This window comes from Magallana gigas, chromosome 7, assembly GCF_963853765.1.
Source record: "Magallana gigas chromosome 7, xbMagGiga1.1, whole genome shotgun sequence".
NCBI classification, from domain to species: Eukaryota; Metazoa; Mollusca; class Bivalvia; order Ostreida; family Ostreidae; genus Magallana; species Magallana gigas.
This window is the reverse complement of record NC_088859.1, coordinates 31,531,429-31,553,465: the sequence shown is the minus strand read 5'-3', so window position 1 is coordinate 31,553,465 and position 22,037 is coordinate 31,531,429. Positions and strand designations below refer to the sequence as shown.

Below are 22,037 nucleotides of genomic sequence, written 5' to 3'. Positions count from 1 at the left end.
ATGAGGCCTAAAATAAAATTGTTTGCAGTTGCCTACTGATACCAACCAAATTGTTTAAGCTTCTTGGGTGAAGGATTTTTTAGATTCAAAACCTGATTCTTGTTTTTTCAAATATGTGATGGAAGATTATTCATGATTTTGATTGCAATTCTAATAGACCAGAAAATGAATGCAAACAACGGAAAGTGCATGGCTTTTTCTTGACAATTAAAACTATCTAGACCTTTGTCCATTAATGTATTAAAGGCATACAATGATCAAGTTTAATTTGACCCTGTATTTCAAAGTCAAGTACCTGTATTTACATACGGTATAACGGTATATCCATATTTCAATGATGTGATTCACAGTGGTAATTGGAATCTCCTAGTTACTTGAGATCCCTAGCAGCTTGATCCCTAGTAAGTTTGGTGTTCAAACTTTGAATGGTGGTAGCAGTTTCCTATTTTAAAAAGCTGAACACCGCTCGTAAATAGGTACTGTCCACTATATTTCTCTTTCACTACCATTATCCCTACAACCCCTATATAAGCTGGAGACCTCTTAGCAGTTTAAAGTATTTTGCTGTAGAGGTCTCACTGCGTGGACGTACATCTTGCCTCGCGGTGTTACTCAGTCGGCATGAGATTATCAAGTTTTACACACTTACCGACCGGTACACACTTTTTTCAAGCCAGGAAAATACTAACATCAATTAAACGGGTCAAAATATAATTTACAAACAGAATATGCACATCAAATGCATAAATTCCAGACCACAAAAGGATTACTACACGTCGGCCACGAGTTTCAGGTGTGCAGTCCGGTGCAACGAAATCGAAGGGTTGTGTGACGGTGCCTATTTATGAGCGGTGTTCAGCTTTAACTCAGCTGCTTTCAAGATAAATCTGAGACAAGGATTTTTATCAAAGCATGCATCCTTTTTCTTATGAATGAAGGAAAAAACGCCAAAAGCATTGTTCATTGACAATATATTTCAAGATTTATTTAAAATACACAACTGTAAAGTGTGAGACTGAACCAAAGGAAAAATCAAAGTACATATCTCTCGTCACCCCTCAGCTGTGTAAAACTGTTTATTGACTGACATCACAAACATAACTACCTGGCAACATTCTGACTCAAACTTGTCTCTGATTACACATATCAGTACAAAAAATATTTTCAATACAAATACATATATAAATACATGTATATTCGATTTGAAGGATATTGCATACATATATTTCAAGAGACATTAGAAATATGTCGGAGAATATTCATTATCACATGTAACTGTAAAGCAAAATAGTGAATCTTTTGATAATAAACCATTTCTATTCAGATTTACACTTTAAAATGATAAAAAAAATCAATTATTTGTAAAATTTACTATAATTATTTCTTTGTTCCATTATCTTGGAAGATACTCTATATATTTATAAATTTAAGCACTTTCTGGCAATAAATAAATAATTTTTGTCATCATTCTACTCGGCAAGTACCCTGAACTTCAGCTGTAGATTTCTGCCTTTTTATTTTGGTGTATACATGTATTATCAAGAATGATAATGATTAGCAGGACCTTGTAACAGCTTTATTGTAATTCTAGTATTTGATTCCAGCCTCTTTCATTAAATAATTTGGATTGATGATAGCACTGGGGATTCCAATTTTATCACATAACTTTGATTCATTTTTCTGCACTTCTTGTACTTCAATATGCTCAAAACACAGACGAGACAAAATGAAACTGTTTTCTAATTCAACCAAATAGTTTGTAAATTACAACATTAAAAAAAAATGAAAGCCCACAAAAAGTATGAACAAGAAACATGTGGAATGCAAGAAAGCAAGATGCAGTTAATGGAGGCAGGTCAATCAAGGTTACAGGGTACCAGTTTTGTTTAAACACCCACCTGCAAATAAGGCAAATTATTAAATACACACAAAACAATAATCTCAAAATAAACAAGGCATGCAATTAACTTAAAACTGTTAATCACAAAAATAAAATAAATTTCAAATAACTCTGTAAAATTGCTCTAGAACTAAAGAAAAGCAACTTATAAATGCACTTTTGTGAAAAACGTTTCTAAATTTGTTTGCTGTCAATTTTCTGCGATAAATATTTGTAAGTTTTTTAAGGTTATAAACGTATGCATTTAAACCATATGGTTTTTTCTCTCCCTTTTAAAATTAATTTAAAGTTAATAAGAAACACAAAATTAGTTGTTCCACATGACAAGACATTATCAGACAACTTGGCAATATGTTTACTGATACACAAGTAAACTAAATATTTTGATGGTTTAAGCTTGCTTAATACAATGTACCAATATTTTTTCAATAAAATGACCCACTGGTAGAAATTTTAAACTTTTATTAGTTAAAAATCTATATGCATCCAAGGTATCAAAATAATCCAATGCACGTAATTACCAATCAACAATGTTTCTTAAGATTTTATCAAATCATATTTTGGATAAACAATGCCAAGTTGTCTGAAAGCTGACACAACTTTATCCCAATTTGTTAGAAGCATTTAGCAGATTTGTAAAATAAAAAAAAAAGTTCATGCATATATTAATTGCTTAATTAAAACAAATGCTTTGAAAATAAAGCAAAATATAATAATAAAACGATATAACAAGCAAATGCAAAATGCTGTGTAAAGTTGGGTGGTAGAAGTACACAATGCAAACTCAAGATAGTTACTGTTGAGAATATTCAAAGGAAACAAGATTGCTATACACTGTAGTCCTGCTACAGAAACAAAGAAAAATAGAACATGGAGGTCAATTTGGCATTGCAAATGATCAACATGAAAAGCAGTAACATGTTCTGGATGTATGCATTTCAAACTTATGCAGTAAAATGAATTGTATGTTAGTACTCAAGATTTGTAGATATAAAAAAAATGTACAAGTTTCCAAAACTTGTAGAAGGTGACCATCATCATGCTTTCTATATAAAGGGTTCCCTAACTGAGATCTTTCCAATTGTTAATGCTCTTTCTATATTCAACCATTCAAACATTAACTAAAAGAGAGAGAGAGAGAGAGAAAAAGAAGAGTATCACCAAGACTTTCATTATTTGTTCATTCTATAAATCTCCATAACTTCTGCATGCTGTTACACAGTCAGCCAGTTGTTTAGTTTATCTCTTAGTTATATCCCTGCATGACTTCAAAAGAAATAAAATTATAATAGTGTAGAAATCATTCATTTGACTTACTACTAGGGTTCTCTTGAATGGTGGTAAAAACTAAAAAATTGTGAAGCAAAAAAATCAAAATTACAACATCACATGCAGGTACACATGATTAAAACTTTATAAACAAAACTGATCTTCATCTGTTAATGCGACCTATTTTTGTCGTTGTCAAGGTTAAGAGTACCGGTAATAAACTAAATATTGTGGTTCACTGATTCCCTCCCTTCATGGGGTTTGCTCTTGTAAGTATAGAGTAGATATCTTTATAGATGGTCTTGATATACATGTATATAATCTTATATACAATTGATATGTTCATTTTCCGTAAATACTGAGCAGCATGTAGCCTCAGATAGACCAGTATACAGCATCATTACCTTAAACCCAAAAACCTTTGCCAAAAAATACTAGAAAAGAAGACAAAAATTAAATAATAGAGTTATAAAAGACACATGTTCTACATAATATTTTTACATTTCAATACATGTACTTTAATTATGTAAAGCTTTTGGATTTCTGCATCTGTAGTATTCCCAGACTTGCCTTTTTAAATTATAATCATAATGTTTACACGCAATCTAATATTTACATTTAAGACTATTTTTAAGTACATGTATAAGTTATAAGTACGAATTAATTCATCATCATTACTAGCTATATATATATATAGTTATCTTCAGTCTGATTATTAGATGAAAAAATGGCATATTTGGTACAAATTACATACCGGTATATATGCAAGAAAAAGTAATAATCTGTAGGTACAATTTAAAGCAAAGTTTGCAAAATACATAAATAAAGGGACTACTAAATATTAAAGACATATACATGTAAACTAAAAACATTACTGATTCTATGGTTCAGCTTTACATTAGGCAAGCATGTTATTTAAATGTGTCTCATGCAATTGTGTATGCTGCAGTAATGACATTAACACCATAAAATAAACTAAGTTTTATCCCTGGCCCTAATGCTAAGGTAGTGCAATAACCTGGCCTATATGTAAATCGCTCTAACGTCAATTAGCTATACATGTATTAGTGACTATATTTCAAATGACAGATTGCTGCTGGCCTGATCAATCAGCTACTAAAACATATATATATTATTTATAATGTTTACGTACATTGATTACCTAGTATGTAAAATTAAAAAATTTAAAAGATTGGAGGTAAACGGACAACAATTACCATAGTTATTAATTCATTCACAAATACAGTAAACAACTTTTGTAGAAAAAAAATATTGCTCAAATCCAAAAAAAAAAAAAAATGAAAGCGGGTACAATGTACATCTGATGTACCTCTAAGAGCTGCACATGATCACAAAACCGAGTATCATAAATATGAATGATTTACAACAACGCTAATACTGGGTAATGTGCATAGCATTGCAACATTTCATGCTGAATTGGCAAGCAGTAGGGATTTGATTCTTGAATGAAAAGTTGAAAGCCTATTGAAGGGGACAAAGTATCAGTGCTTGAAAAAATATCACATTCATTACAATGTTTACATTACAAATGAGTTTCCTCATCTTGAGTGGCTATAGTAGGATTGGGAGGGTCCTTGTGAGGCATTACTGGGGGCTGGGGGCGCTGAGGCCTTGCACTACCTTGATGTAAGCGGTTAGAAGACAAATGCTCATTGGACGAGGATTGAAGTCGCCCATCAGGAGTTAGTAGATTACCAGATCCTTGCTTATCTAGGGATTCATAAGAATTAGCGGCTAGTCTACCTTGATCAATTTCTGGTAAGTTGGAGACCGGTGGTCCAAACTGTCCGGGTGTGCCGGTGGATGCTGATCGCTGGTGGTTTGGTACAGCGGGGGGAGGAACTTTGGGTCTCTCTGGAGGAGGAACAGTGGGCCTGTCAGCATGAGAATGTCTCTCACTTATTGTTGCTGACCTCTGTGGGGGGTTATGGGGTGGTTTCTCTGGGGGTGGAGGTTTTTCAGGGTGTGTTTTTGGTCTGGTCTGCTCCTGATTTGGCACGGTATCTCCTGGTGAGGTCTCCATTTGCCTTGGCCACGTCTGTGATTGAGCGGCTGGGGTCCTTGCTTGAGCTGTAACAGCAATGCTATACGGACGCTCTGGCAGATTTGGACGATCTGGGGGTGGGGGTGCAGGTTTCCTAGGAACCCTCTTTTGAACTTTTGAAACCTCAGCACTGAAAAAAAATAAAATAAATAAATGCATTATTGGCAAAACCAAAACCGTAAAAGGTACAGATGCAGAAATTTTAAAAATCTTTTTGCATGCAAGCACTCATCAAAATTTCCTTTTCAACAAGAATAGAATTCCTGGGTCCCCCGCCGGTCAAGCAGTATACTAGTATCGACCAAGGCTGATTTAGGAACTTGACCAAGGTATTAGTGGTATAAACATTTGGTATAAATTTCATGTAAATCCGTCAAAATTTGTAGACATGAGAGCGCTTACAAGGTGAATTTTGGGATAAAACAGAGTCATTATTGTGGTCAAAGTCCCATAACTCCAACAAAAAGTATCGACCAAGGCTGATTTAGGAACTTGACCAAGGTATTAGTATTATAAACATTTGGTATAAATTTCATGTAAATCCGTCAAAATTTGTAGACATGAGAGCGCTTACAAGGTGATCAATTTTGGGATAAAACAGAGTCATTATTGTGGTCAAAGTCCCATAACTCCAACAAAAAGTATCAAACAATGCTGATTTTCGAACTTGACCGAAGTATTAGTGGTATAAACATTTGGTATAAATTTAATGAAAATCCATCAAAACTTGTAGGCATGAGAGCGCTTACAAGGTCAATTTTTGGATAAAACAGAGTCATTATTGTGGTCAAAGTCCCATAACTCCAACAAAAAGTATCGAACAATGCTGATTTTCGAACTTGACCGAAGTATTAGTGGTATAAATATTTGGTATAAATTTTATGAAAATCCGTCAAAATTTGTAGGCATGAGAGCGCTTACAAAAAAGTGTGATGGACGGACGCACGGATGGACGCCTGGCATTTCTATGTCCCCGCTCCGCGTTGCGGCGGGGGACAAAAACAATATCAATACAACTTCAAGGATACTAACTACTCTGAATCATTGATTATTCTATGCTCCACTTGGTTAGGTGGGGTGGTAGGCACATCTGGAGTATTGGAGTCTGGACCCTCCTGACTGGTCATGGATTGATCCAATTCCGACAAATCAGAACTACTCCTTTTGTTTACCATAAATGAAGCCATGGTTCCAAATTCTACCTCTGAAACAGGTTTTTAAAGATTATATATAATGATTTCATAAATAAATCTTTCCTACACTTTACTTATTGCAACATTAATTATTATGACTTTACTCAGCATTTTAAATCATAATTAAATACAAATGTATCTAAAAATCACATTAAAAAAGAAATGCAGAAACCTATTTCTTATAACTATTGCTTTAATGATGAAAAAAAAGCAGTTGGTATGGATTGGAAAAACACCTAGACCCATATATTTTTTAGCCAGCAATTCACTCAAACATAATTATTATAAGCAAAAGTGCAATACATTAAGTTACTATATACAATATTTCATTCTGGATAACAAATGATTACAGATTGGTAACTAATATACGTATATATACTTATTACTACAAGTAATAACACAAAATAGGTATGAAAAGCACACACTGCAAAATCAAACAGCTTTCAAAGTAAAAGTTCTAAGGTTACATGTAAGCCAAAACAGCCTCTGTAATGGAAAAAGTCACATGCCGTGATGTGGAGAAGGAACTGTAAGAAATACCATCTACTTCAAACAAACTAAATTACCAATAATTCCAGTAGAAACAATAAACAAACAAAACAAAAGAATAAAATATTGATTAACTGAAGTAAAAAAAATAATTGAACAAAAAAAAAAAACCTTCTAGTGCAGAGGGTAAGAAGGATAGCAGGAGTCAGCAAAGAGGAATACAGATAATGGATTATCTTCTTTAAGGCATCTTCTTACAGGGCATCCTACTCAACAGATTTTGTGTAGTAAATACATTTTTAAGCCATGTCAGATAGTTTACATTGCCTGAAGTTTTAAAGTAAAAATTTTGTGTAAAGCTTACCAGTAAATTGCCATGTTAATACATGAATCACAATAATGTCAATGACTTTGAAATCTAAATGTAAATCTGTGAATTGAATTTATGGAAGTTCCCTACAGAAATGAATATACATGTATTGCTAAAGGAGATCATTTTTGAAGTAAGCAGGCCATGCAAACAATTTTTTTTTCTTTTGAATTTAAATAAAATTGAAAAAAAAACCAAACCAATTTTTTAAATCAAACAGACAAAGGGGAATTAAATTGAAAGCAGAACATACAGGACTTCACAGGGGAAGCTAACCTTGGCTTACACAGCGACGGGGCTTTCCTGCTATCCTGCTTCCACTCTCTGTACTGCTATTTTTTCTAACAACTGCAGAAGCTGGTCTTTGCATGTGGCCATCCCACAAATCTCGAACTTTGGTTCGATAGTCTGACACATTTTTGTCCCCACCCAGTGAATGCAAAGCAAACATAGTGTTATAGACATCATTGTGGAGATCTTTAGCCGCCTCGCTCTGGGGCGGTACAGACTGGCACCTCTCAGAGTTTCCTCGCCTTCCCCGTACTTCATCGGCATTAAACTTAGGAGTATGAATTAGGTTAGTACTACTTGAGGGAAAACCACTACTGTTGCGGAAAGAGGCACACCCAAACTGACCAACAGGCCGTGATATTTCACCTTCAGAGCTGGACGTGACGTCATCATCTGATACACTGGCTGACCTCTGGGAGGGGGTTTTCTGGTCCTCGTTAGAAACATCAGACAGAGAGGTGATGCGGGAAGATATGGCTCCCATTGCAGTCATACAAGCCATTTCACATGCCTGACTAACAGACCCATGCTGTGGAGCCTGGACTAGGGGGAGTACAGTAGCAGTGACAGGTGATTGTGACTCCCTGACCCCCGGAGACTTGGGGGGAGCAGTCCCACGTATAGTATGATGAAAGTCAACAGCTGTACCAAAAAACCCATATATACTTAAGTCAGATATTTGCACTCTAGAGTCATGCTTTGTCAAAACAAATATATGTTTGTAAAACATTTCATTCAGTCCATGATCAATCAAAGGCATTAAATATACAAGTATACATTTTTTCATTACTGATACTCATCATTTGTAAATGGAGCTAGCACTATGCAGAGCATTAAAGACCTTTGGTTTTCAATATACTGAAAAGACACAGAGTGTCATGATAGATCAGCTGGATCAACATCATATGTTCTCCTTCAATCAAAGAAGGCGTAAAAGTATTGGTAAACATCATGAAAGTTGGTAGACACTTATGTTGTTCGGTCTTATTTATATTTGAATTGATTCAGAAAAAACTTTACATGGAATACAAAAGATGAGGTGGTGTACAAATACAGTAAACATCTAATGACATCAGACACATATTAATTCCTGTGTACTTGTACAGTATACATATATTTGCACTTATTCCGCAATTGTGACAAACAGTGTACACAAGGTTTCAGAACCATTCCAGCAGTGAAGCGTATGATTAACATCGGAACAGTACCATTTATTTTACTGAAATCGTAAAATAATTTTCTCTGCAGTTAATTTTGTTTAAGAACAATACAAGAACAAACATATCTATATTGCATTGCCAAGTAGAGCATATCTGAATATAAACTGAAAGAAATAAAATTGTTAAATCAAATGAAATTTAGGTGATATAACAAATGGAAAAGCTATTCAAAAGAGAATGCGGAGGAAGACAGTGATCTGCGAGGAACAGAAAAACGCCGTTTGGGAGAGGGGGAGGGTAGTGGTAAAAAAGTCTGGTAAAAGGTGAACGCAGTGTCTGAAAATAATTGTAGCACAAAAGTAAAATTTTCATATTAGCCAATGAACAAGCTTTATGACAATCTTTTAATGCACATAACCTCACATGAATGATCTCTGATCTAATGCTTCCATAATTTGATTCAGGATATAGAACACCCCTGATATATGATTTACCCCTGATTTATATATAATAAACAAATTCATGGATATTTTTAAAGAATTAAAATAAATTTTAGATGTCTTCCTGCATACTGTATAAATACAGCCTCCAGCACTAATTCAAGATAATGATAAACAAGTACCAGAGTATAACGACTTGCTTACCTTCTGGAAAGAACCAGTCACAATGTGTGATGAACAATTCTATCATGTTACTTATGGTCCCACTCGTCACCATGTTTGGGCTGTTAAATGACAATCTCAGATTTAATGGTTTACAGAATTAATGTACTTTCATCAGAATCAGTGTATGTGTTATTTATCATAATTACAGTTACCGGTATATAACTTATTCTACAATTATGTATTTCAAAGTAACATTGCATATTGTTTATCAGTATCATGAGTTCATGACTAGCATGAAGACCTACCCATTATCTCCTTCTGACCAGAGAAGATTTGGTCCAATTACAATGGCTATGTTGCTGGGGGTCATCTTATTCTCATCAGATTTTTCAGCTAACTTAGACAAAAATTTAATTAAATACCTGCAACAAAAGGGAATACAATTAATAAAATTTGTTCTTATATTTTTAAATTTTATGAATAAATATCTTACAAACATTCATGGACTCTATAGTGAATATCAGTACTGATAAGACTTATTCTGAAAGATCTTCACTTTTACAGAGTAAAGTACTCACCTAAAATTATTGTAGTTTTGTTCAGGTAATTTCCTAACTGCTGACCATAACTGTTGCAATCTTTGATCTTGTGGCCTGAAATTACACAAAAATGATTGTTAAGCTGTGCAAATACCAGTACTGTAATACCGGTATATATAAACTATGTTTGTTTTTCAGCATATTTGAAGTCTTTTACAATTAAGGTTTATAATTCCTATTTTACAGGGATGACGGCAGTGTCTGATTGACTCACAGTTTGGCAGCCTGAATGATATCAGGGTAGAGTTGTGTTGTGAGAAGGGGTTCAGGAAGCTCACGGAGATACTGTTTCAGAGCACCTGCTACTGTGTGTAAATCTTGGGCATACTCCTCCATGTCTATCACATTGGCATCAAAAGCATTCTGTAACAGTTACAGCAGTATTAATCGATGTGTCAAAATACAAAGGAAGGTAACCAAAACTTTATGGTATTAACAAATTTGTAAGATGGAAAAATTCATATACAATTACCCTTAATTTCTTGACTTTTGAAGCCATCCCTGCTATTCGAAATAAGCCCTATAAAACAGAGAGCAAGTAAAATTAATAAACATTTCCAAAATACAAAGTTTTAATTTAATTTCATTCATAATTAACCAGTCAAGTCATCCACATTTCACAAACAATATAGGATAAGAGATAACCAAACAGAACCCACCTCCTCATCTAGACCGCCCTCTATGAGGGTGATCACACAGACCTCCAGTACTAGAGCAATGTCCCTGCCTGTTACCCTCAGGTGCTCCTCCAAGGGAACCCCATACACTGGCTTCAGTGGGTTACACTCTGTAAAGTCAAAGGAAATTATCATCTGCAACAATCCCTGCATAATATTTGACATTTCTTCACTTGATTCTGACATACATGTAAGATACTTACCAAGTGCTTCATTCAACTTGGGTATAGCTTGTTCTAAAGCCTCCAGGGCTTTTTTGTGATATGCTCGTTGAGCTTCTAATATCTAAAGTAGGAAATTCACATACATGTAAAATGCATCCTTCAATAATACATTTATGTAAACAAAATCATTTAAATTAACGACATAATGTACCACAATAGTGTCTAGTAGTAATTTTTTTCAGCAAAATTTTTCACAAATTCGTATTTACCGGTACTTGGTAATAACTATTAACTTAAGAAAAAAATGGAAACCTTACTGCTATTAATTTACTACTGTGCTCAGCTTCTTTTGCGACAAAGTTGAACATTTCTGTGGCTAGATTATCCTGCAATAAAATCAAAATGTATGGTTTAGAGCCAGTTAATTGCCCTATGACTTTTACATGCACAGATGCAAAACACAGTTATAGTCAATTTGCTTACAATGAATTCACATTTAGAGCAAAGTTTGATTCATCCCTCCAATGCTTAAACTTTATACCAGGAACATGAAGTAAACTTGTAAGACATTATTAGTTTTCAATTAGGTTTCTATAAGCATGTTGTACTGTGTGTGCACATGAACAATAAGTAAATTACATATGAATGAAAACAATACATAAAATCATAACATTTTATTATAAGCATGGTTTACAATACATGCATATGTACCAGTAAATAAAATCAAAACATATTTATAAAGTTTCTTTTGACTTGAAATTCATTAGTACTTACCCTATTCTGGTACATCTTATCATACTTAACAGTCATCAGTACTTACCCTTGCCTGGTACATCTTATCATACTTGACAGTCATCAGTACTTACCCTTGCCTGGTACATCTTACTGTCCTAGACAGTCACCAGTACTTACCCTTGCCTGGTACATTTTATTATACTTGACAGTCATCAGTACTTACCCTTGCCTGGTACATCTTATTATACTTGACAGTCATCAGTACTTACCCTTTCCTGGTTCATCTTATTATACTTGACAGTCATCAGTACTTACCCTTTCCTGGTACATCTTATTATACTTGACAGTCATCAGTACTTACCCTTGCCTGGTACATTTTATTGCATGACTCTTCGTACTCTTCCTTGAGCTGGTCTGCCTTTGCTGACACAGCCGCCATGTTTGCTCCATGTACTTGAGTTTGTTTGACAGCCTGGTTCCATCTAGAGCAGAGATAAAAGCTATTGACAAGCTGACACAATTAAGGTCAAGATCTAGTAAATGAAAGGTGGCTACAGGTCTATGAAATTAAAGATAAAAATTCTTGTAATGATGCTTTATAACAATATATTAGTTTCATAGGGTGAACCAGGGCTTAAATTTTTGATAAACGCAATGAAAAATCATGTTTTAAACAACCATTTTCTATGAAATATGAAGAATAAAAGTAACAAATCTCGGAGATTGGTCCATTTTTGACTAATGAAATATATCTAGAATGCCTACAGTCTCTCCAAAAACAATATTAAACAAGTTCTTGACCTCCTCTTTAAAATGATGTCAAATTGAATATAGGTACCAGGATTACTTTTCTCGTGATTAAAAATAGAATGTCAAAATATTGTTTGATTTTCTACATAATTCTTTTAAAGCCGTAAAGTACGGGAAGATTCAATAATTGATTCAATAAACAGCTGCAGCAGTTTTTCAACACCCACCTGCCTTTACAGGAGTCCATGTCAAGAGTTAACTTAGACAACTGTTTCTTACACTTTGTTATGGCAGGAATTTCAACCTAAAAATCAACCAGAAAAGGAATTTTTATCATAAGATCTACAACATAATCAACTCTATCCCAATTGGAATAATAGATTATTTGCTGAACTCTACATTTTTTAATTAACAATTTCAAAATGCTTTCATTAATTGACAAGTACCGGTATGAAGAAATTTAATAAACAATTTTTAATTTGTTATCCTTCAACATTCTTTGCTCTTTTACTGCCATATAAATATAAAAACATTTTGGTCTAGATAAATTGCATGAAATTCTTACAAATTCATAGATACTTACATCTAAAATTTCTTGCAAAGGGGCTAGAACATTTTGCTCAACATCCACCTCAAACTGCAGAAGTTCTTTCGCCAGTGTGGTCTGACACTCTCCACAAGTCTGAAACATGGTTCTGGAAGAAAAAGCTCCTAAATGTCATCACACTGATAAAATATGAACACTTTCTGTCTTACAGCACTTAAAAGTTGTGCAGTAGACAATATTCTTTCAACTACATAGCTCTAAATGTTCATATATACATCATTGCAGCACTGAACAATCACTTACCCCATAACGGAGTCTGTGCCAAGTAGAGTACCACTTTCGATCATCCCAAGACCAAGAGTATTCTCAGGTAACTTTCTCTACAATGACAAAAAAATATCAAAGTCTTACATGCGGACCTGATATAAGGGGAGTATTAAGCTTCAGTTTAAGGTAACAAGCACACTGTACCAGTCTCTTCTCGTAGTCTGTTCCCTGCCCCTGTAGACAGCCCGCGATCTTCTTGCTTGTGGATTGACATACTGTTTTAACTAATTCTACTCGTTTTTCTACTGTTTGGAGATCTTCAGACAAAACTTCGGACTTCTCTGCCCTGAAATATAAAACAGACATAAAATGCATACCGGTAATTGAAATTCATAAATTATTAGGTATGAAATGTATATATACACACATGTATACATAAGAAATTTATCAACCCTGGAGAAAGAAACAGTATAACAAATGATCTTGCGATAATTTAATCCTCAAATGGAGTCAGAATATTTGCAACATGTTGATTTTTTTTATTAATACCTTTTCTTTTTAATGATAGTCTTCTAATCAAAGCATTCTTTTAAATAACAGTTTATGAATCATAAAGTTGATACATGTACTTATTTATACAACATTTTATTTGTTTTACCTCAACCAAGCAGTATCTGAATATATACAAACAATAATGGTGTCATGAAAGATAAAAAAAAAAAAGCAACCTGTCAACTCTGTTAATTAACATGAACACTTTCAAACATGCAATAAAAAAAATACTTTTTCCATGCAGTTTCATCTCTTGTATAAGACCAACATGATTATTATACATGTACAAGTATCTATTTCCCTGCGAGTTCATAAAAGATGTACAGTAATATATTATGTAAAACAAACAAGACTCAGCAACCTGTCAAAAAAATCTGTAAGATAGTGATAGCTCCAATGTGTGGAGTTATTTTACACACAAGCACCTGACGTTATATATTTTTCTCATAATAAAAATATATACCCTATATCTAATAACACATATAGGGTATATAATTTTATAATGAGAAAATATATAACGTCAGGTGCCTGTGATTTTGCACTGTTCAATGAATTTATGGGCTCATAGACAATATACAAAATGACCTCTCTCACAAGAGACAGTGTGTATTGGTTGGAGATGAATGTAGACAGTGGAATTTAATGTTTATTGTGGCCATGACGATGGTTTACACTAGCTCTAACACATGCCGAGAATCCCTTGTTAACAGGAGGGTGGTGCTCCCCCTTTTAATGCACTCCTCTAGTCCAGAGCCCTGTTGTCATGCTTCATGTACAATTACAACACCACGGCTGTCAAAGAGACATGTATGTTACATAATCTATATACAGGTACACACCATTAGCAATCAGTGACAGCTAGAAATAAAATGTTTTCTATAGCAAATGAAACACCCTCATAATATTCTCTTTTGAGAAGTGGACAGGCATAGCCTACAGGATGTGGATATGACAGGATAGGCTATGCCTCTCAAAAGAGAATAACCCTCATAACAACACCTACTGTTTATCTTTTAAAGAGAAACCTGAAATTTCTTCAGCCATCCCCCCCCCCCCTTCCCAAAATGTAGCATTCAGCTTTAATTCATAATAACAATGTACCAATATGGGGATCAATCATATATGTAGATATATATGAATTTTATCCCATGTTTATCATACATGTATTTATTTTTTGTACATGTATAGTATTTAAACAAGGAAACCTAAAGATTAAAATGAATTGGCCTGATGGCTTTTTATTCCTCATGTTGTACGGATGATGTTCATTGCTGGTATATGTATGACCGCTGTCCTTGAACATGTTGCCATGACTCATGTTAAGTGCATTCTTAATTATCACTTTACTGAGAGTGGCGTTCTCCACAATTCCTTGTTTTCCTTCCTTGTAGACCTATGATGTACTGTGAAATATCTCCAACTTTATGTATACAATATCTATACACATACATTCGCTTTTTTAACTTTCAGATAAATAAATGCATTGAACGCTTTTGGGTATACATGTATATCAAATCCACCAAATCAAATTTAAGTGCATTGTATTTAGTACATACAATTTTCTAGTGGACCAATGTAAAGAGCCATAATCTATCCAAAATATCTATATCAATATCTACATTCTGTCATACTAGTCACTTCCTTCATTATATAATCATCCTTCAATTTAAAATCTAAAGAAATGGCCTTGAGGATAACCCAATGGTAGCTCGGTTATATACATGCACACTACTACTTCTTGGCTTACACAGATGTATTGATCTAACTTTAGGTTTCATGTATAAAAAAAGATTGTGCATCAATCTAGTACTGTATGAATTTTTACTATAAATAAATTCAGATTACCGAGAGATAATTACAGTCAAAGATCATTGAAAGCACTAGGAAATTCACCCACTTTGATATTATTTTTCTAAATAAACAAGCGTTTTATATTTTTAAAAGATAGCAGGCTTCCTCATTGGTCCTTCCCTCTTGTCTAATAAGCAATATGAACAACGTTTCATCTTTTCCTGCTCATTTTGCTCAAGGACTTATCTTCATATTACAAATCAATTCTATATGCTATTGGTGCTGCCATTTTCATGTGATTGGGCGTTAACACAATATTAATATATATCAAAACAATTTTAGAAAATAAACTTATCAAACAGATATTATGTAGGAATTTCTAGTTTTAATGTAAAACATTTTTAAAACCATTACTAAATTTTATTTATGTTATAGTGGCACTGAAGTTGTCCTTTTCTGACACCACCAGATATGATTGAGTAGTTTAATATTGAACGATGTAAAAATTATCCTTACTTTCCATACTACAAGTATTACTGTTTAAATTGAAGATTTAACTTATCAATGACAGTGTATAAATATTATTCTGATTAGTGTTCTAATTCAGTAAAATAACACAAAATACTGGCGAGATCAATATGGTTTACTTACTGGCGAGATCAATATGGTTTACTAACATGACATTTAAATTTTAGATTGTTGCAATTTCAAAGAATTTCCCACTGATTTTTTTTTCTATTTGTTAATTCTATCACCAAAGAAATAACCTTCTTAAAATTTTTAACTATACTGGTATTTTGATTGAAGTATGGTTTCAGTATATGGTCTTTGGGCAGAAATCAAGAGGCATAGAAAATAAGGAATCCTTGTATACATACATGCCAAGTTTCAATGACACAGCTCTAGAATAACTCTTATCTGACAGCGAAAATATTTCTTCAATGAAATGAAGGAGAGAAAAAAAATAAAATGGGGAATTGCTCATCTTCAAATTAATATGCTAATAAAGCTCGTGAGAGCTCTAAATTCTCTAAAAACAAATAAATAGGTGTATATCTAAGAACTAAGACATTTTAGTGGTAAAACAAAATGAGTCACACAAACCAGTGAGAAGTGATTACAACAAAATGCATGCAGATTTTGCAAAATCTTGACATAAAATGTATCCTGGTATTATGAAATATGCACTTTACATGTAGCTCCCTATGTACTTAAATTAACCCCAAGCTCCATTCATTAAATAAGAAAACATGCTACAAACAAGGCTCATGAGCCACATTGCTCACTTGAGTAATAGGTATCCTTTCTCTATTTTCATTACACAAGATTCTAAACTCTGAATTTCCAATTGTGGTCACACACTGAATCCTCAGGTTAATGAAAATTGTATTTAAAGCCTTTCCACATGTATGTATTTAATATGAGGTTTAGCACAATGGTTGGTCACATGGCCTCGTTATTCAACTATCTTGAACCTACACTATTGTTTAATGATGATTGTATTAACAAATCACAGTTCTTTAAAAATATTTTTGGAAAAAATAAATAAATTCTTAGATCTATTTCTATGTAGAACTGTGTATCCATTGGGATAAACAGATAGACACTGGACAGTGCTTGATAGAAAAGCTGAATGGGGCCAAAATTCTTACAAGGATATATATTTATTTTTTCTGACTGGTATTTGAATAGAAATGGAGAGATCTCAAATTCCTAAAAATGAACAGAAAATACTTATTTAGGGACGTATATACTAACGGGATAGGCAACTTCTACATTTGCCATGTTTACTTCCCAAACTATCACGCGAGCCTTGACAAGTTTTTAAAACTCTGTTTAATCCCAGTAAAATATGTAAATTTTAATTACATTATTGTTTTTCTCTTGTTAAAAGAAAAAGCTTTATCATACAATTTTATTCATATGAAGTTAACTAATTTAGATATATAGAAAAATAAAAACATTGATTTTTACGTATTCTCAGAAATGGGGCAAAAACGGGTCTTGGGGTTTTCAGAACTTCGTCGTAATTATGATCAGATCAGGGTTATAAAGTACAAATAACAATTCTAGAATAATTTCAAGATAGTTTTTTAAAGGTTTTATAACGATATATCAGGTATCAGCATAGATATGTCAAGTTAAAAATAACCTACGAAGTAACATACCCCATGATTTCGGCGAGACTTGTGAGAGTTGCCTATCCCGTTAGTATATACCGGTAATCCCCGATTAATCTTTTTTCATGTTAAAAAAAAGTTTACTTTATATCTTTCAGCATTTTTATTTACCTGGTAAATCTATCAATGAAACTTTTTGCATATTTCACCTACTAATGCAAAAAATATTAATCCAATTTTTTTATACAAATAAGAATCTGCTCATTAATTTGCTGCATTCTGACAAATAATTGTTTGTAGCATGTGCCCTTTAATTTTCTGATAATCAAAAGGGTGTTTCTGTTTATGCATTTGCTAAAAAAAATATTACTTATTTATAGAGATACACACTATGTTGTTTCAGTCTGGTACTTCAATCAATAACACACATTGATTTAATGTTTACGATTTCTGATATATGGACTACTACATGTATCTGCTTCCTGTATATAATCAATCATCATCTAAACTCCTTTCTAGAACTGTATTCTACTAGTAACCCCCCCCCCCCAAAAAAAATAATACATGTACTAAGCATTAAATAATAACCCTACAGTGTCCTTACGTATTACAGGCTGTTTCTAACAAAAACTATCCTAAGACTCTTATCTATATTTTTCACCAACAAACCCATTCCCCTACCTCCAAAAAAATTGAAATAAAAATGTAATATTTTCTAAATCACTTCAAAATCACATCAATCAGTAACTTGAATGTTCTTCGTTTTAATACACTCTAGTTACTTACTCAACGTCACTTTCTCTACGGTTACTGTGAATGTAAATCAGGGCGGTCATACAGAATCAATAAACACACTTGTTAATATGTGTATCCTAAACACAGTTTTATATAAAATATGAGTGATTAGTTATAGTGCAAAATGATTTAAGTTAAAAAAGAATTCCAATATTTATCATCATAGCAAGCTTTCTCTTTTCACCATTGAAAAGGAAAGATGAACTCATCATCACCCTCAGCTAGCAAAGATGAAAATATTCATATAGATGCTTTTGAGAACTAATTTTCAATCATTATAAAAAACAATCTGTCAGAACAGCTCTTTTTCATTGTGTGATCCCTACTAATTAAGTATCACTACCACCATGTAAGCAAAATAAAAATCACACTGTTCTAATCAACTTCTCACTAGACTTCTAGCTCCAAATTCTAATCTAAGAGATCTAGGAGATGTAGGATGTAAAAGTGAAATTTAACATTAGAGATGCAGGATTTCGTATAATATTCTCTCTGATTATTATGGAAGATCACTGTATTTATACCAATTTTCATTTTAAAGAAATTGGATCATGGATCAACCAACCCAATGGATATCTTTTAAATTCAACTAAAATTTCAGACCAATATATTGATATTTACCATATAGAAGAATAATTAATACTTTTACATGTATATCTTTGAAATTTCTATTTTTTTTAATGTTCATTTATTTTTTTCATTTACCGGTATTTTTTCTTTTATTTTTGGAAGGGGGTATTTAGTTCTATACATGATAAGATCACATTTAAATGAAACAAACATTTAGTAAGCCCAATATAAATTTTCAAATTTTGAGCATAAGTGTCATTGATAATATCAATTTCACTGGAAGTATACCACTAAAAAAGCAAGGCAAAACACATAAATTAATATGTCAAATCATGCCACTTTTTGCTTTTGCTGTACTTCATCAATAAAAGTAAAACAAAAGCAAAGTATAAGGAAGTAATACCAGGAAGATGGAAGGAGAACGGAAACTTAACTGTCACTCTACCACATTAAAAGTTAGATCTGATTATACGAGGACACAGAATGAATGCTACATTTTGTTTACAGGATGATCTGACCTTGTTATTTATATCTGGGATGTTAAATGATGGAAAATCTAGAGTAGATGCAGAATATACACAAGAAAAAGTCACTACACTCTGTGCATTGTTAAATAAAACTTACCAAAACCTCTTAAAAAGTGATGCCATGCTCAAAACGGGTCACCATGCGCCAGAACTTAACTGTAGTATAACAGAATATAATGCATCACATAGTTTAGAATCAGTCTACAATACAAGTCACCAAAGAATTGTTCAAGGAATGCTTTAAAACTACAAAACTAAAAATGCTTTAGAGTACTACAAAAATTTGCATAGGTTCATTGAGGCAAAGCTATAGAAATGCATGCATTTCATAGTATCACAGCTACTTACACAAACACTTGAGCTAACCATGCACAACAAAAGTTAGGTGACAAATAAGAGTACCGTTCATTCAAGAACGATGCTTCTAAACTGTCTCTATATTGGTGGAATGTGTTAGTAGAAGGATCAGCCTAATGTAATAGTGATGTAACATATGTACAAGGCTGTAAGCAGTAATGTCAGAGAAGGTAGAGCTAGTATATGATGGTGGCCATTCAATATCACCAAGCCAGGGAGTGTCCAGGTCTGTATGTAGTATGGCTATAACATTAGATCATAGGGACAGACTTGTATGTTATTGCAAAAAATTATTACATGTTCTGTGTGGATCAAATCATCAGAGCATCCTCCTTGCCCATAAGTTTTTTTTTTAACGAACCAGTACTTAAAATCAAGTATTACTTGCTAATCAATTAATTAAAGGCTGATCGGGTCTAGTGTAAACTTACTCTGATTACCAAAATTAAATCAATGGAAAGTCCCTTTTAAAACTGTGATTATAGTATTTCAATCATCAAAAAATAGCAAGTAGATGGCACAATTTATATAATTGGATATGATCTTAACAGAAAACAAGAGGAATTTCCTTATAGCATATGCATTTCAGGAAAGAGTGTTTAATATCAATAAATTAGTTTCAAATCTAAAAAGTTTAAAAAAAAAATTCAAAACTGTGATGCAAACACCCTGAACCCGTTCACAATGTAAATCATTTTCTGTTGATTTAATATCTTTTTAAAGTCCAACTGAAGGTTTTTAATGCCATGTGTTACCAGTTTCAATACATGTATATGTAAATGTACAGTAGTGCTTTTTCATAACATAATCCGGGGTATATGTAATATCGAGGGAGAAAACATGACTGACAAGACCTCATGCATAGATTAAGGGACCTCTCAATTGCAAGAAAATAATTCACATTTTTTTTTTCATTAATAAAATTGCATTTACATGTATCTTCACACAATCATAAATATCCATGATTTATGATATTCTATCAAAGGCTAGTACCGATAATATAATATCAGGAAATCTATTTTAGCTGTTATGATCTAGGCAGAAAGATGCTCCTGCAGTTTGAAAAGACTTTTATATCTCTAATTGACTAATGCTCTTTTTGATTCAATGTATTTCAAAAATCATAAGTACTTAATGAAAGCTGTAAATTTCTTGTTAGAATCTTACAAAATTTGAGTAAGTTGAATAATAAAATTGACGAACACATTTTGTTGGTGCATAACAAAACTGAATGGTGCAATCGTTTGTATAGGCAAGTTCTAAGGGGGAAACTATGCCAACAATAGTTACTTTGGAATGCTACCTGTAAAATACTTTTTATAGTACTTTCTACAAAGAATGACAATATAAGGCATAATTACTTTTTGTCTGCTTCATGCATGAATTAAATTTCCTGGCATTTAAAAGTTCAGAGATATAGGCCAGATTAGAGATATAGGCCTCTGAAAGGCATGTAATATGACATTACAAATCAAGCAACTCTTTTGAGTCCATTTAGTTAAATCAATTTCACATGATATTCAGTTGTAAAATGTTGCTACATGAATTCTGAGTGCAGATAAATTTCATATATAAGTGAACAATATTGTATGATAAATATCACCATGAAGAAATCGATCTATAAGGAAGGAATCATTTTTACCTGTCACCTACTGCTCTAAAGTGGGTTTATCATTCCTAGAGAATTATTGATTTGATCCTTAAGTAAATATACATGAGTTCTTACAGGTATACTACAAATACTGAAAATGAATTTTCTGCCAGACTGTGCACCCATTTCTGATTTTCGATCATGCCTTAATTTTCACAAATAAAAATTTCTTTCAACCACAATGCATCCATATATTATTATCTTTGAAGATTGAATAACTATAAAGGTTTCGCAACAACATTTCCATGCACGTACATACAGTATAGCAGGTATGTACGACAATGAGCGCTATATGATTTCTAACATGTAAACAGTACTAAATATACGTATAAAGTATACACAAACCACACCTTCCCAAATTTTGGTCTGCTATTTGTTTCACTCTGAGGAAATTTTTTCGCAGATTCTCCTTTTTCAGCATGGCTTGGAGGTTAATTAGTGTTGTCCAGTGTATTATCTCATGCAAATCCACCGAACTGTCATCGTCTGTCAACTTTCCTTGTCACAGGACTCGTAAGTTTACACAGGAAATGAAGTTCACTTGAGACGAACAGACAGACAAGTTCCCTATTGTTAGGTAAAATCCCATTGAT

The 22,037-nt window shown here is 33.0% G+C and overlaps 1 protein-coding gene across 10 annotated transcripts; it reads right to left on the bottom strand.

Annotated features, from left to right (window-relative positions):
• Positions 1 to 954: 954 nt before the first annotated feature.
• Positions 955 to 21,945, bottom strand: LOC105339183 (rho GTPase-activating protein 17). 10 transcript variants are annotated; one of them, XM_034456784.2, is made up of 19 exons: positions 21,795 to 21,934; positions 13,286 to 13,427; positions 13,118 to 13,194; positions 12,851 to 12,962; positions 12,495 to 12,571; positions 11,879 to 11,999; positions 11,100 to 11,168; positions 10,822 to 10,903; positions 10,601 to 10,728; positions 10,414 to 10,461; positions 10,156 to 10,304; positions 9,921 to 9,995; positions 9,648 to 9,764; positions 9,382 to 9,461; positions 7,563 to 8,219; positions 6,267 to 6,438; positions 4,934 to 5,364; positions 3,574 to 3,603; positions 955 to 1,898 (listed from the first exon to the last, which is right to left on the bottom strand). In XM_034456784.2, the coding sequence occupies exons 1-18, from the start codon at positions 21,863 to 21,865 to the stop codon at positions 3,575 to 3,577; spliced, it is 2,637 nt and encodes an 878-aa protein (XP_034312675.2). In that variant the 5' UTR covers positions 21,866 to 21,934; the 3' UTR covers positions 955 to 1,898; position 3,574. The 10 variants fall into 10 exon arrangements, with proteins under 10 accessions (XP_034312675.2, XP_034312673.2, XP_034312674.2 ...); XM_034456782.2 differs by lacking the exon at positions 3,574 to 3,603 and adding an exon at positions 3,218 to 3,247; XM_034456783.2 differs by lacking the exon at positions 3,574 to 3,603.
• Between the last annotated feature and the right edge of the window lie 92 nt (positions 21,946 to 22,037).

Bases quoted from the DNA above. Each gene is read 5' to 3' on its own strand.
- LOC105339183 (XM_034456779.2), bottom strand. From the start codon at position 21,865: ATGCTGAAAAAGGAGAATCTGCGAAAAAATTTCCTCAGAGTGAAACAA. The intron at 10,904-11,099 runs GTAAGGTTTCCA...TTCCTACTTTAG, and splicing joins ACAGTAGTAAATTAATAGCA to ATATTAGAAGCTCAACGAGC. The intron at 10,729-10,821 runs GTAAGTATCTTA...TTGACTTTACAG, and splicing joins CAAGTTGAATGAAGCACTTG to AGTGTAACCCACTGAAGCCA.